Source organism: Lolium perenne, chromosome 3 (assembly GCF_019359855.2).
Source record: "Lolium perenne isolate Kyuss_39 chromosome 3, Kyuss_2.0, whole genome shotgun sequence".
In the NCBI taxonomy this organism is placed as follows: Eukaryota; Viridiplantae; Streptophyta; class Magnoliopsida; order Poales; family Poaceae; genus Lolium; species Lolium perenne.
In genome coordinates, this window is record NC_067246.2 from 262184232 (window position 1) to 262199080 (window position 14849).

A 14849-nucleotide genomic window follows, 5' to 3' on the forward strand; every position below is an offset into this window, starting at 1 on the left:
TACGTCACCATGCATGCCCCCCAATATATTTCCATACTTCCACCATTAACAAGTTCCACTGGCGTAGAGCTAGGCTGCCCAGCCGTACGTATTAGTGCGCGCAGACGCGCATCGCGCGTACTAGGGACCTTTCGATCTGGTTTCTCTCCCCAAAACTTTCCGTGACTCCAAAACCATGGACGGAACCATCGACCTCTGACCCAGAAATTCTTCGGCACGCACACGCGCGCCGCCAGTGCGCGTCAACCGCGACGAGCCACACCCTGCCCAGGAGTTCCGACCGGCCACTATATATACACGAGCATCCAACCCCAAAACCCAAACCTATGCTCTCACACACCAAGACAAGCACTACTGGCATCGTTCATAAGAGCTGATTACCATTAACAAGCTAGAGGAAGCACAATTGCAATACAACTCGGTCCCCTCTAGACAGATCGACCGAGCTCGCCGCGCGTGTCAAGGCCGTAGGATCTAGGGCATCCGCCATGATCACCGGCTCGGCGGTGTACCATGTGGTGGAGGCGATGGCGCCGCTGTACACGGCGGCGGCGCTGGGATTCGCGTCCGTGCGGTGGCTCAAGGCCTTCTCCGCGGAGCAGTGCGCAGGGATCAATCACTTCGTCGCCATCTACGCCGTCCCCGTGCTCATCTTCCAGATGGTCTCCACCAACAACCCCTACGCCATGAACGGCCGCCTCGTCGCCGCCGACACGCTGCAGAAGGCCGTCATGCTGATCGGCCTCATGGCGTGGGCCGCCTGGGAGTCACGCTCCTCGCGCCGCCGCGGCTCCAAGGTCTCGGCGTCGGCGGCGTCTCCGCTGCAGTGGGTGGTGACCGCCTTCTCCGTGTCGGCGCTGCCCAACACCATCATCATGGGCGTGCCGCTCCTCGGCGGCATGTACGGGCCCGTTTCCAAGGAGCTCATGAAGCAGATCGTCGTCATGCAGTTCTGCGTCTGGTACAACGTTGTCATCTTCATATACGAGTACATGGCGGCCCGTCGCGCCGCCACGGCGGTGGATGGCGTCAGCGCCAAGATCAGCCCCGGGTCGCCGGGGGCAGAGACGCCGCCGGAGAAAATCGCCCCCAGTGCAAACGGCTCTGCGGCCGAGCGGGCCCACGAGGTAACCGTGAACATTGAAATCACGGAGATTGTCCCGGCGTCTACGGCACAAAAAGGCGTGACCGACAGTACAACCACGGCGCTCGCGGAAGAGGGGAGTACTGGCGAAGATGCCAAGGCGGCGGCAGCAAAGGAGGAAGCGGCGCCGCCGGCACCCAAGACGGCGCCGTCGGTGGGGCATATCGCCTTGAAGGCAGGGAAGAAGGTTCTCAAGATTCCGAATACCTATGCAAGCTTCCTTGGACTCATCTGGTCCCTGATCGCTTTCAAGTACGTCTCTTTCCTTCACAGTTCATACCTCGTACTATACCTGCCTGCCTATTTCGGCTACACAGCAACATCAAGAATACAATCTCTCCTCTTCCTTTTCTTTGCCTAAAGAATTATGCACTTGTTTCTGCAGGTGTGGGATCAAGATGCCAAAGATCATCGACGACTCCCTGTTCACCATCCAGACGACAGCAGTTGGCCTCAGCATGTTCGCGTCAGGTTCGTGTATCCCCTACCAATTTGGATTTCCATGACTGCACAAGCGATCAAACTGTACTCGATCGATCACCGTTTTCTAACGTTAATCTGTATATCTTCTTGTGCATTTGATTTCAGGAACCTTCATCGCTCGACAGTCGCGGTTCGTCCCGTGCGGCTACACGATCGCGTCCATGTCCATGGTGCTCAAGTTTCTGATAGGCCCCGTGGTGATGCTGTTCGCATCGCTCGCCATCGGCATGCACGGCACCCTGCTGCACATTGCTGTTGTACAGGTAAGAATGAGTGCACGCGCTGAATTAATTCTCCGTTTTCTTGAGATGTCCAACGACATTACCTCCTTCCTTGAGAGACTTGCCTACTCCTACCTAGCACCCATTTATTTCAGCTGCATGGAGGTAACGGAAATGCCGTCGTAGTGAAAGATGATCGCACACGTTTGTGTGATGAACTGGAAATTAGACGCCAGAAAGAGAATGCCAGCTCAAAGTAGCACTGTGGCAGTACACCAGTGCTGACCATAATCCATAATATTTGAAACTTCGTTAAACATTGAAATTTCCACATGTCGTTCAAGACTTATGGATTTATCCTTGTTTACATGTTGTTCAAGATGGAAAACTCAGGATATATTTCTCTAACCACATTTTTTTCTTCATGCGTGCCTACAGGCAGCACTCCCCCTGGCCGTGACTTCATTTGTGTACGCTGAAGAATATAAAGTCCATGCAGACATCATGAGCACAGGGTATGTTAGTATCGTTACCTCGTTCCTACGTATGCCAATCTGATCGACTGTATCTGGTTTTGTGCTTTCAGGGTGATTCTCGGCATATTTATCTCGCTTCCTGTCACAATTGTGTACTACATTCTATTGGGGTTGTGATCGAGTTAGCAAGATCCAAGTAACCAAGCCCTGAAACACAAGACATGACGCACACAACAACTGAATGCCATGATGATCCAAATGGAAGCAAAAGATTGATTATGGTATTGTCCCGAATAGGATTAGTCAGTGGAGAGTTCACTATCACTCAAATGAGATTGCATGATAGTTGAAACTTCGCAGTGTGCAAGATGTAGTATACAAATCCGATTGTGAATTAATCCTCTAAATCTAATGAACAAAGATATTTTCAGCAGAGGGTAATGAATTTATTCTTGTACATGGAGGGGGGAGGGGGCCGCGGGCACACACTTCTCTCATCATATCAAGGCCACCTTCAGATTCCATAGTGCGGTCCAACCTTATTACACAGCGCACAAGGAAATGTATCACGAACACACTAATTGACTTAGTTGAACTTTAGATTTTCATTGGCATGACTCCGAGCACTATCCTTAGGACCTCAATAACCAGCCTAAAAATCTTCGCTACCAAGAGAGCGTATTCTTTGTAGATCTTAAAGCCGGCTACATCCCCACTGTTTGTTGTGTGGAATGCGATGAAGCGGAAATAAAAGTATGGGGCATCGAAACATAGGTACACAATCCTAACACAAGCGAAAAGCCAAGGCAACCACTTGGGACGCATTTGGTTGCCTGGGTGCCCTTGGCTCACATCGGTCCAGTAATTTTCGGGCCGTTTGGGTCCCTGGGTGCACTCACGTTCTTACATAGCACGGGTTTTAAAGCACCCCTGGGACAGGCCCTAGAGGAACGCCCGGTTTGACAGTTTCTCCAAGGCCAGGCCCTGTCGAGACGAAAATTGACAACGCCGTTCGCGCGGGAGCTCAACCTCGGCATGGCGGGAGAAGCCGAAATCCCAGCGGTGTTGCGCGGCAAAGGTAGGGGTAACCTCCCTCTTCGGTTACCCTCTCCATTAGCCCCCTCCCAAAATTTTCCTTCCCCCGAATTTCGCACCGACGGCGGCGGCGGCGATCCAGATCTGGCAGCGCGCATCTCCCTTCGGTCTCCGGCACCGGACCAGGGTCCTCTTCTCCAGCCGCGGCGGAGCCTGCGCACATCTGCGGTGCCTTTCGGCCGTGTCCATCGTCCGCCAGGATGGAGGTAAGAGGAAACTCCTCTGCTCTACTGTAGTGTTAGATTCATGTTTGTAGAACTGGTTGGGTTCGATAAGACCGTTCGTAATGCATAGATCTTGTTTGAGTAGAGCGACCATCTCCAGCTTGTGCATCACGCCGCAACACTCATCATTTGCATACAAGACTGGATCCTGATGGTTCACAAGAGAGCAGTTAGGCATGCTGCTTATCCTCGTGTGACTTACGGACCTATGTTACAACGAGATCAGGATTATTGTCAACCTCAACAACATCTACAACTGCAACGACGTAGAGGCTATCCAGATGCTACTGATGAGAAGAGCTCCTTTCTATGCACTTGTGAAACGTTTAGGGGTAGAGGACTGCTGACTGATGGCATCCACACAACTGTCGAAAAACAAGTCCCAATGTTTCTTCATGTCGTTGGTCATAACCAGAGGTTCAGAGTCATCCATAACACATTCAGGCGATCCACGGAGACTATCTCTCGGTACTTCCAGCAGGTGTTGTACGCAATTGGGAAGTGATGTCTACGCCCCCTCCTTTTCCTGTAGACAGTGTTGGGCCTCCAAGAGCAGAGGTTTGTAGAACAGCAGCAAGTTTCCCTTAAGTGGATCACCCAAGGTTTATCGAACTCAGGGAGGAAGAGGTCAAAGATATCCCTCTCATGCAACCCTGCAACCACAAAGCAAGAAGTCTCTTGTGTCCCCAACACACCTAATAGGTGCACTAGTTTGGCGAAGAGATAGTGAAATACAGGTGGTATGAATATATATGAGCAGTGGCAACGGCACCAGAAAAGTGCTTTGCCCAGGACAGTAAACAAGCAGTAGTAACGCAGCAGTAGTAATGCAGTAAAACAGTAAACAAGCAGCAATAGCAGTATTTAGGAACAAGGCCTAGGGATTAGACTTTCACTAGTGGACACTCTCAACATTGATCACATAACAGAATAGATAAATGCATACTCTACACTCTTGTTGGATGATGAACACATTGCGTAGGATTACACGAATCCTCAATGCCGGAGTTAACAAGCTCCACAATTCAATGTTCATATTTAAATAACCTTAGAGTGCATGAAAGATCAATAAGACTAAACCAAGTACTAACATAGTATGCACACTGTCACCTTCACACTATGTAGGAGGAATAGATCACATCAATACCATCATAGCAATAGTTAACTTCATAATCTACAAGAGATCATAATCATAGCCTACGCCAAGTACTAACACGGATGCACACACTGTCACCATTACACCGTGCAGGAGGAATAAAACTACTTTAATAACATCACTAGAGTAGCACATAGATAAATTGTGATACAAAACACATTGCAATCATGAAGAGATATAAATAAGCACTTCACTATGCCATTCATAACAGTGAATAAGTATTCTGTGAAATATAGCCTAAGAGACCCACACGGTGCACACACTGTCACCTTTACACACGTGGGACAAGGAGTCTCCGGAGATCACATAAGTAAAATTCACTTGACTAGCATAACGACATCTAGATTACAAGCATCATCATATGAATCTCAATCATGTAAGGTAGCTCATGAGATTATTGTATTGAAGTACATAGGAGAGAGATGAACCACATAGCTACCGGTACAGCCCCGAGCCTCGATGGAGAACTACTCCCTCCTCATGGGAGCAGCAGCGGTGATGAAGATGGCGGTGGAGATGGCAGCGGTGTCGATGGAGAAGCCTTCCGGGGACACTTCCCCGTTCCGGCGGCGTGCCGGAACAGAGACTCATGTCCCCCAGATCTTGGCTTCGCGATGGCGGCGGCTCTGGAAGGCTTTCTCTGGTTTCGTCGAACGTATCAGGGTTTTCGCGACGGAGGCTTTAAATAGGCGAAGAGGCGGCGCAGGAGGGCTGACAGGGTGGCCACACTATAGGGGGGCGCGGGCCCCCCTGGCCGCGCCGGCCTAGGGTTTGGTGGCCCTGTGCCCCCTCTCTGGCGGTTCTCGTGTGTTCTGGATGCTTCCGGGCAAAATAGGAACCTGGGCGTTGATTTCGTCCGATTCCGAGAATATTTCGTTACTAGGATTTCTGAAACCAAAAACAGCAGAAACAAAGAATCGGCACTTCGGCATCTTGTTAATAGGTTAGTTCCAGAAAATGCACGAATATGACATAAAGTGTGCATAAAACATGTAGATATCATCAATAATGTGGCATGGAACACAAGAAATTATCGATACGTCGGAGACGTATCAGCATCCCCAAGCTTAGTTCTGCTCGTCCCGAGCAGGTAAAACAATAACAAAGATAATTTTTGGAGTGACATGCCATCATAAACTTGATCATACTATTTGTAAGCATATGTAGTGAATGCAGCGATCAAAACAATGTAAATGACATGAGTAAACAAATGAATCATATAGCAAAGACTTTTCATGAATAGTACTTCAAGACAAGCATCAATAAGTCTTGCATAAGAGTTACTCATAAAGCAATAAATTCTTAGTAAAGGTATTGAAGCAACACAATGGAAGATTAAGTTTCAGCGGTTGCTTTCAACTTGTAACATGTATATCTCATGGATAGTTGTCAACATAGAGTAATATAATAAGTGCAATATGCAAGTATGTAGGAATCAATGCACAGTTCACACAAGTGTTTGCTTCTTGAGGTGGAGAGAAATAGGTGAACTGACTCAACAATAAAAGTAAAAGAATGGTCCTCCATAGAGGAAAAGCATCGATTGCTATATTTGTGCTAGAGCTTTGATTTTGAAAACATGAAACAATTTTGTCAATGGTAGTAATAAAGCATATGTATCATGTAAATTATATCTTACAAGTTGCAAGCCTCATGCATAGTATACTAATAGTGCCCGCACCTTGTCCTAATTAGTTTGGACTACCGGATCATCGCAATACACATGTTTTAACCAAGTGTCACAATGGGGTACCTCCATGCCGCCTGTACAAAGGTCTAAGGAGAAAGCTCGCATTGGATTTCTCGCTATTGATTATTCTCAACTTAGACATCCATACCGAGACAACATAGACAACAGATAATGGACTCCTCTTTTATGCATAAGCATGTGGTAACAATTAATTTTCTCATATGAGATTGAGGATATATGTCCAAAACTGAAACTTCCACCATGGATCATGGCTTTAGTTAGCGGCCCAATGTTCTTCTCTAACAATATGCATGCTTAACCATAAGGTGGTAGATCTCTCTTACTTCAGACAAGACGAACATGCATAGCAACTCACATGAAATTCAACAAAGAGTAGTTGATGGCGTCCCCAGTGAACATGGTTATCGCACAACAAGCAACTTAATAAGAGATAAAGTGCATAAGTACATATTCAATACCACAATAGTTTTTAAGCTATTTGTCCCATGAGCTATATATTGCAAAGGTGAATGATGGAATTTTAAAGGTAGCACTCAAGCAATTTACTTTGGAATGGCGGAGAAATACCATGTAGTAGGTAGGTATGGTGGACACAAATGGCATAGTGGTTGGCTCAAGTATTTTGGATGCATGAGAGGTATTCCCTCTCGATACAAGGTTTAGGCTAGCAAGGCTTATTTGAAACAAACACAAGGACGAACCGGTGCAGCAAAACTCACATAAAAGACATATTGTAAACATTATAAGAATCTACACCGTCTTCCTTGTTGTTCAAAACTCAATACTAGATATTATCTAGACTTTAGAGAGACCAAATATGCAAACCAAATTTTAGCATGCTCTATGTATTCCTTCATTAATGGGTGCAAAGTATATGATGCAAGAGCTTAAACATGAGCACAACAATTGCCAAGTATCACATTATCCAAGACATTTTAGCAATTTACTACATGTATCATTTTCCAATTCCAACCATATAACAATTTAACGAAGAAGAAACTTCGCCATGAATATTATGAGTAGAGCCTAAGGACATACTTGTCCATATGCTACAGGGGAGCGTGTCTCTCTCCCATACAGTGAATGCTAGGATCCATTTTATTCAAACAAAACAAAAAACAAAAACAAACCGACGCTCCAAGCAAAGCACATAAGATGTGACGGAATAAAAATATAGTTTCAGGGGAGGAACCTGATAATGTTGTCGATGAAGAAGGGGATGCCTTGGGCATCCCCAAGCTTAGACGCTTGAGTCTTCTTAGAATATGCAGGGGTGAACCACCGGGGCATCCCCAAGCTTAGAGCTTTCACTCTCCTTGATCGTAGTATATCATCCTCCTCTCTTGACCCTTGAAAACTTCCTTCACACCAAACTTCTCATAAACTTCATTAGAGGGGTTAGTACATAATCAAAAACACACATGTTCAGAGGTGACACAATCATTCTTAACACTTCTGGACATTGCTCAAAGCTACTGGAAGGTAATGGAACAAAGAAATCCACCCAACACAGCGAAAGAAGCAATGCGAAATAAAAGGCAGAATCTGTCAAAACAGAACAGTCCGTAAAGACGAATTTTTAATAAATACTTCCGTTGCTCAGATCAGAAAACTCAAAACTAATGAAAGTTGCGTACATATCTGAGGAACACGCACGTAAATTGGCATATTTTTCTGAGTTACCTACAGAGAAAACAGCCCAGATTCGTGACAGATAGAAATCTCTTTCTGCGCAGAAATCCAAATCTAGTATCAACCTTCGATTAGAGGCTTCACTTGGCACAACCAAAGACAGAACTAAGATAAGGAGAGGTTGCTACAGTAGTAAACAACTTCCAAGACACAAAATAAAAACAAAGTACTGTAGCAAAATAACACATGGGTTATCTCCCAAAAAGTTCTTTTCTTTATAGCCATTAAGATGGGCTCAGCAGTTTTAATGATGCACTCGCAAAAAATAGTATTTGAAGCAAAAGAGAGCATCAAGAGGCAAATTCAAAACACATTTAAGTCTAACATGCTTCCTATGCATAGGAATCTTGTAAATAAACAAGTTCATGAAGAGCAAAGTGACAAGCATAGGAAGATAAAACAAGTGTAGCTTCAAAAATTTCAGCACATAGAGAGGTGTTTTAGTAACATGAAAATTTCTACAACCATATTTTCCTCTCTCATAATAACTTTCAGTAGTGTCATGAGAAAACTCAATAATATAACCATCACATAAAGTATTCTTATCATGAGTCTCATGCATAAAATTATTACTCTTCACATAAGCATAATCAATTTTATTAGTACTAGTGGGAGCAAATTCAACAAAGTAGCTATCATTATTATTCTCATCATCAAATATAGGAGGCATATTGTAATCATAATCAAATTCATCCTCCATAACAGGCGGTACTAAAAGACCAATATCATTACAATCATCATAAATAGGAGGCAAAGTATCATCAAAGTAAATTTTCTCCTTAATGCTTGGGGGACTAAAAATATCATAAAAACCAGCTTCCCCAAGCTTAGAACTTTCTATATCATTATCAACAATGGTGTTCAAAGCGTTCATACTAATATTACTACCAGCATGCAAATAAGATTCCATAGGTTTTTTAATTTTCTCTTCAAACAATCCATGTTTTAAATCAGGAAATAGAATAAGAAGCTCATTCTTGTCCATTATGCCAAACTAGTGTAAACAAGAAACAAAAAGATGCAATTGCAGGATCTAAAGGAAATAGCTTCGAGTACTTACAACGGCGAAAATAGCTTAGTAGCCGAGATCCGGAGTGTGAGTACCTTTTACCTTTCCTCCCCGGCAACGGCGCCTTTAAAAATAGCTTGATGTCTACGCCCTCCTTTTCTCAGACGGTGTTGGGCCTCCAAGAGCAGAGGTTTGTAGAACAGCAGAAAGTTTCCCTTAAGTGGATCACCCAAGGTTTATCGAACTCAGGGAGGAAGAGGTCAAAGATATCCCTCTCATGCAACCCTGCAACCACAAAGCAAGAAGTCTCTTGTGTCCCCAACACACCTAATAGGTGCACTAGTTCAGCGAAGAGATAGTGAAATACAGGTGGTATGAATATATATGAGCAGTGGCAACGGCACTAGAAAAGTGCTTTGCCCAGGACAGTAAACAAGCAGTAGTAACGCAGCAGTAGTAACGCAGTAAAACATTAAACAAGCAGCAATAGCAGTATTTAGGAACAAGGCCTAGGGATTAGACTTTCACTAGTGGACACTCTCAACATTGATCACATAACAGAATAGATAAATGCATACTCTACACTCTTGTTGGATGATGAACACATTGCGTAGGATTACACGAATCCTCAATGCCGGAGTTAACAAGCTCCACAATTCAATGTTCATATTTAAATAACCTTAGAGTGCATGAAAGATCAATAAGACTAAACCAAGTACTAACATAGTATGCACACTGTCACCTTCACACTATGTAGGAGGAATAGATCACATCAATACCATCATAGCAATAGTTAACTTCATAATCTACAAGAGATCATAATCATAGCCTACGCCAAGTACTAACACGGATGCACACACTGTCACCATTACACCGTGCAGGAGGAATAAAACTACTTTAATAACATCACTAGAGTAGCACATAGATAAATTGTGATACAAAACACATTGCAATCATGAAGAGATATAAATAAGCACTTCACTATGCCATTCATAACAGTGAATAAGTATTCTGTGAAATATAGCCTAAGAGACCCACACGGTGCACACACTGTCACCTTTACACACGTGGGACAAGGAGTCTCCGGAGATCACATAAGTAAAATTCACTTGACTAGCATAACGACATCTAGATTACAAGCATCATCATATGAATCTCAATCATGTAAGGCAGCTCATGAGATTATTGTATTGAAGTACATAGGAGAGAGATGAACCACATAGCTACCGGTACAGCCCCGAGCCTCGATGGAGAACTACTCCCTCCTCATGGGAGCAGCAGCGGTGATGAAGATGGCGGTGGAGATGGCAGCGGTGTCGATGGAGAAGCCTTTCGGGGGCACTTCCCCGTTCCGGCGGCGTGCCGGAACAGAGACTCCTGTCCCCCAGATCTTGGCTTCGCGATGGCGGCGGCTCTGGAAGGCTTTCTCTGGTTTCGTCGAACGTATCAGGGTTTTCGCGACGGAGGCTTTAAATAGGCGAAGAGGCGGCGCAGGAGGGCTAACAGGGTGGCCACACTATAGGGGGGCGCGGGCCCCCCCTTGGCCGCGCCGGCCTAGGGTTTGGTGGCCCTGTGCCCCCTCTCTGGCGGTTCTCGTGTGTTCTGGATGCTTCCGGGCAAAATAGGAACCTGGGCGTTGATTTCGTCCGATTCCGAGAATATTTCGTTACTAGGATTTCTGAAACCAAAAACAGCAGAAACAAAGAATCGGCACTTCGGCATCTTGTTAATAGGTTAGTTCCAGAAAATGCACGAATATGACATAAAGTGTGCATAAAACATGTAGATATCATCAATAATGTGGCATGGAACACAAGAAATTATCGATACGTCAGAGACGTATCAGGAAGCTCGGAGGTGAAATGATCAAGCCAGCATCAATGAACACACCAACCAAGATCAAGAACAGCTACAGGTGGTTCCCCTATTTCAGGGTGAGTACAAAATCATGTTCCTTCTACCTATCAGATGTGTGGTACTGTAAAAAACATGACTGTTTGCTTTTTTTTACAGGATTGCATTGAGGCTATTGATGGTACTCATGTCACTGCAAAGGTACCGAGATCAATGTCTGCAGTATTCCGCGGAGGAAGCACTACACCAGCCAGAACGTGCTAGCAGCTGTGGATTTCGATATGAGATTCACCTACGTGCTTGCTGGGTGGGAGGGTTCAGCTCATGATGCGAGCATCCTGGCCGATAGCTTGTCAAGGCTTGATGGGTTGCAAATCCCTGAAGGTAAGTTCTACCTTGGAGATGCTGGATATGCATGTCGACCTGGAATTCTACCTCCCTTCAGGAAAACAAGGTACCACCTCAACGAGTTCTCTACGAAGCACCAACCTCTGAATGCGAGAGAGTTGTTCAATCTCAGACACTCAAGCCTTAGAGTCACCATTGAGAGGGCCTTTGCTGCATTGAAGAACAGGTTCAAGGTCCTTGACCAGAAACCGTTTCACACGTTTGACACTCAGGTAAAGTTGGTCCTTGCTTGCTGCATTCTTCACAACTGGATCCTAGGTTGGGGCGAGGATTAGTTTTTCGAAGAGGTTGTCACTTTTGATGAAGTAGAGACCGGCCATGACATGGACGCAGGCGATAATGATGCCTGGAAGGTGAAGAGGCAAGAGTGGGCAGACGCAATGTGGGAAGCCAGAGGCAACACCACCATCTGAGAAGAGGTGAAGAAGTGAAGAAGTGAAGAAGAAGAAGAGCCCCCCTATGATCCCCTGTTTCTCGAACCCCTTTTCGATCCCCGTATGTTGAACGACCCCGTTATGATAAACTGCAATTCGTAGTAGCTAGGAGCATCGTGTTATGAACTACCATTCGTAGTAGCTAGGGATGAATTCGTGAACTGCTATGCTTCTTAAGTTTGCAACTATCATGAACTGCGATTTCTGTGTGATGGGAGGTGAGAGCATGGTAAGGCTACCCGTCGTAGAAAAGAGGTAACCTTAGGCATGCCTGGATGGTACCAAACAGGCCGATATCATCTCCATAGAGATTTGGGCTTGGCTGCAGACAAACAAACAGAAAATCCTTTTTGGCCCAGCCGATGCAGCCTGACCTACCAAACAACATGCCAATTTCGGCCCGTGGCTCGTTCTGAACGCGCAAGTGTGCTTGCACCGCTGCGCCAGTGAGCCACGAATCAGGCCCAGGCAACCAAACGTGTCCTTGAGCTTTAGCTCGTAGCTTTATAATACTATATATTGAAAAATCTTATCTAGCTTCATTTCTGTAATTCAAGTTGACAAATTTCCCTAGGTGCGGGCACACGCACGCGCGCAGACACACCGATGCCCCCTTTCAGGATCATGTTACTCCAACTCATACACGCGTTCCCCCACACACTCTATTGCATACACGTTTTATCATAACAAGCACTTAAGAACGGGATACATAATATACATCTATCAATACATTTTAAACATAATAGAATCTCAATCTCAAATATCATCTCATAAAATAAAGATTCACCACATAGAAATTACACATATGGCCATAATCAAATAATGCAGCTCATACGGTTCTAAACAATGATAGCACAAGAGAGAGAGCTACTGCCACAAACTCATAGTCTAGAGATGGACTACTCCCTTTTCATCATAGATATACTAATGATGATGTTGGAAGAGAGTGGAAATCCAATCGAAGATGACTCCGACGGCGTTTCCCCCTCCAATCTTAATTGGTTCCGGCTCTATTTCGGTGATTCTGTGTTTCCGCTCCGCATCCTCTGAGATCGCATCGGAGGACTCTTTTGTAGGCGTTTTTAGGTCAAGTCTCAGATTTAGTGTTGAAGATGGACGACTGAGGATGCTCGAGGAGGAAATGAGCATGGGTGATACCCCCTGGGTCGCGCCACCTAGGCTCTTTTGGGCCTCCGGGCTCCGCGTATGAGGTTTCAGTGCTCCAGGTGCTTATCTTCTGAATGTACAAGGATGTCACCTAGAGGGGGTTGAATAGGCGTGTTATAAAACTTCTACTTGAGGGTTAGCAATGCGGAATAAAACTATGTTTTACTTGTTAAGCACAAAGTCTACAAACTAGGGTTTGCCTATGTACACCACCAACCTATGCTAAGTAAGATAAGCAACAAGGTGACAACAAACTAGATATAAAACATCAAGCATGAAGGCTATCACAATGTAAAGCACAAAGGTAAACGAGCTTGGATTGAGAAGTAACCGGTGCACGAGGAGACGATGATGTATCCCGAAGTTTCACACCCTTGCGGGCGCTACTTTCTGTTGGAGCGGTGTGGAGGCACAAGGCACTCCAATATGCCACTAGGGCCACCGTATTCCCCTCAAGCCATTCCCATTAAAAGGGAAAGCCTCGATCCACTAAGGGACCCTTGAGGGTGGTCATCGAACCCGTACAAGCTTGAGGCAAACATCCAAGTATCAAACTTGAGGTAAACTCCACAACATCGGAGCTCTCAAGTAGAAGGCCGCAAAGGCTACAACGCGCCACACACGGCTGCAAGGCCACAAAGGCTCCAACGCCCACAAGGGCAACAACGCCACAAAGGCTACCACGCCACAAAGGCAACAAAGTAACGAAAACAACAACTGACGTGGGCATTACCCTTCGGGTAACCGACATTGCCCTACCCTATACGATCTAGCTGGAGGCCCATGAAGGTACTCAATGACAAGACGGGCCATTTGGATGGCGCAGCGGAAGATTCCTTGGCGGGCAAGACAAGGAAGGAGCCGAACAAGGAAAGTTTAGAGATAGAACTACTGTAAACTTAGTCGTACTCGGTTAGATCTCTTGAGACCTGGCCTCCTATATAAAGGCCAGGAGAGGGGCTGCCGAGAAACACGATCAATCTTAGCAATTTTAGTCAGAAGTTTAGGGCTAGGTCGCCGCAGCACTTAGCCTCTCGACGAGATCTCAGCCGAACCCTTCGGCACCCCATTGTAACCCAGTATTCTCATAATCAAGATCAGACAGGCAGGACGTAAGGGTTTTACCTCATCGAGGGCCCCGAACCTGGGTAAATTGCTCTCCCCGCTTGTCTGTGAACCGATGTCTCGTGTCAGCTTACAGGATTCCATCAACCCTAAGCCCCTATCGGAGGGCATTGCCGAGGAGCACCCTCGACAATTGGCGCCGTCTGTGGGAACGCTGTCGGCACAAGATCGGTCATCGGCAGATCCAATCATGACATCGGCAGCTTCATCGACACCATCGTCGCCAAGTCTGGGAAGCCCGATTCGATTCGGCTCCTATGAATTCACCCCGCACAGCGACTCGTCTCGCTCGACCTTTTCTGATCTACAAGGAAACATGGAGATGACCTTCGGCAGCGTCCACTACAACGTCAACTCGGAAGGAGTCCTTCGACTACTGGAACCACTCGCCTCCAGATCGACAGGCCCAAGCACGTCGTCATCAATCGACCTTTCGACTGGTCTGACGGACTCAGCGAATTCGCTCGCGCTATCGACTCCTCGTTCGATGTCTTCCATGTTGGTTGGATCTGACGATCCCGCGTCTTCGGAGATGACCTCGTACTACTGCTTGCACTGCGATACCAGGCACGGGCTAGGATCAAACGACGCGCCGTTCATCTGCAATGCCCAGTACTCGTCGGGAGAAGACAGCGTCGACATCATCGTCC

At 46.1% G+C, this 14849-nt stretch overlaps 1 protein-coding gene across 1 annotated transcript; it reads left to right on the forward strand.

The window, feature by feature from the left end:
* Window positions 1–389: 389 nt before the first annotated feature.
* Window positions 390–2566, forward strand: LOC127344153 (probable auxin efflux carrier component 9). Its single transcript, XM_051370378.2, has 5 exons — window positions 390–1396; window positions 1530–1615; window positions 1733–1890; window positions 2287–2363; window positions 2435–2566. Exons 1-5 carry the CDS (start codon window positions 489–491, stop codon window positions 2499–2501), a joined length of 1296 nt encoding a protein of 431 aa, XP_051226338.1. The 5' UTR covers window positions 390–488; the 3' UTR covers window positions 2502–2566.
* The last annotated feature ends 12283 nt before the right edge of the window (window positions 2567–14849 follow it).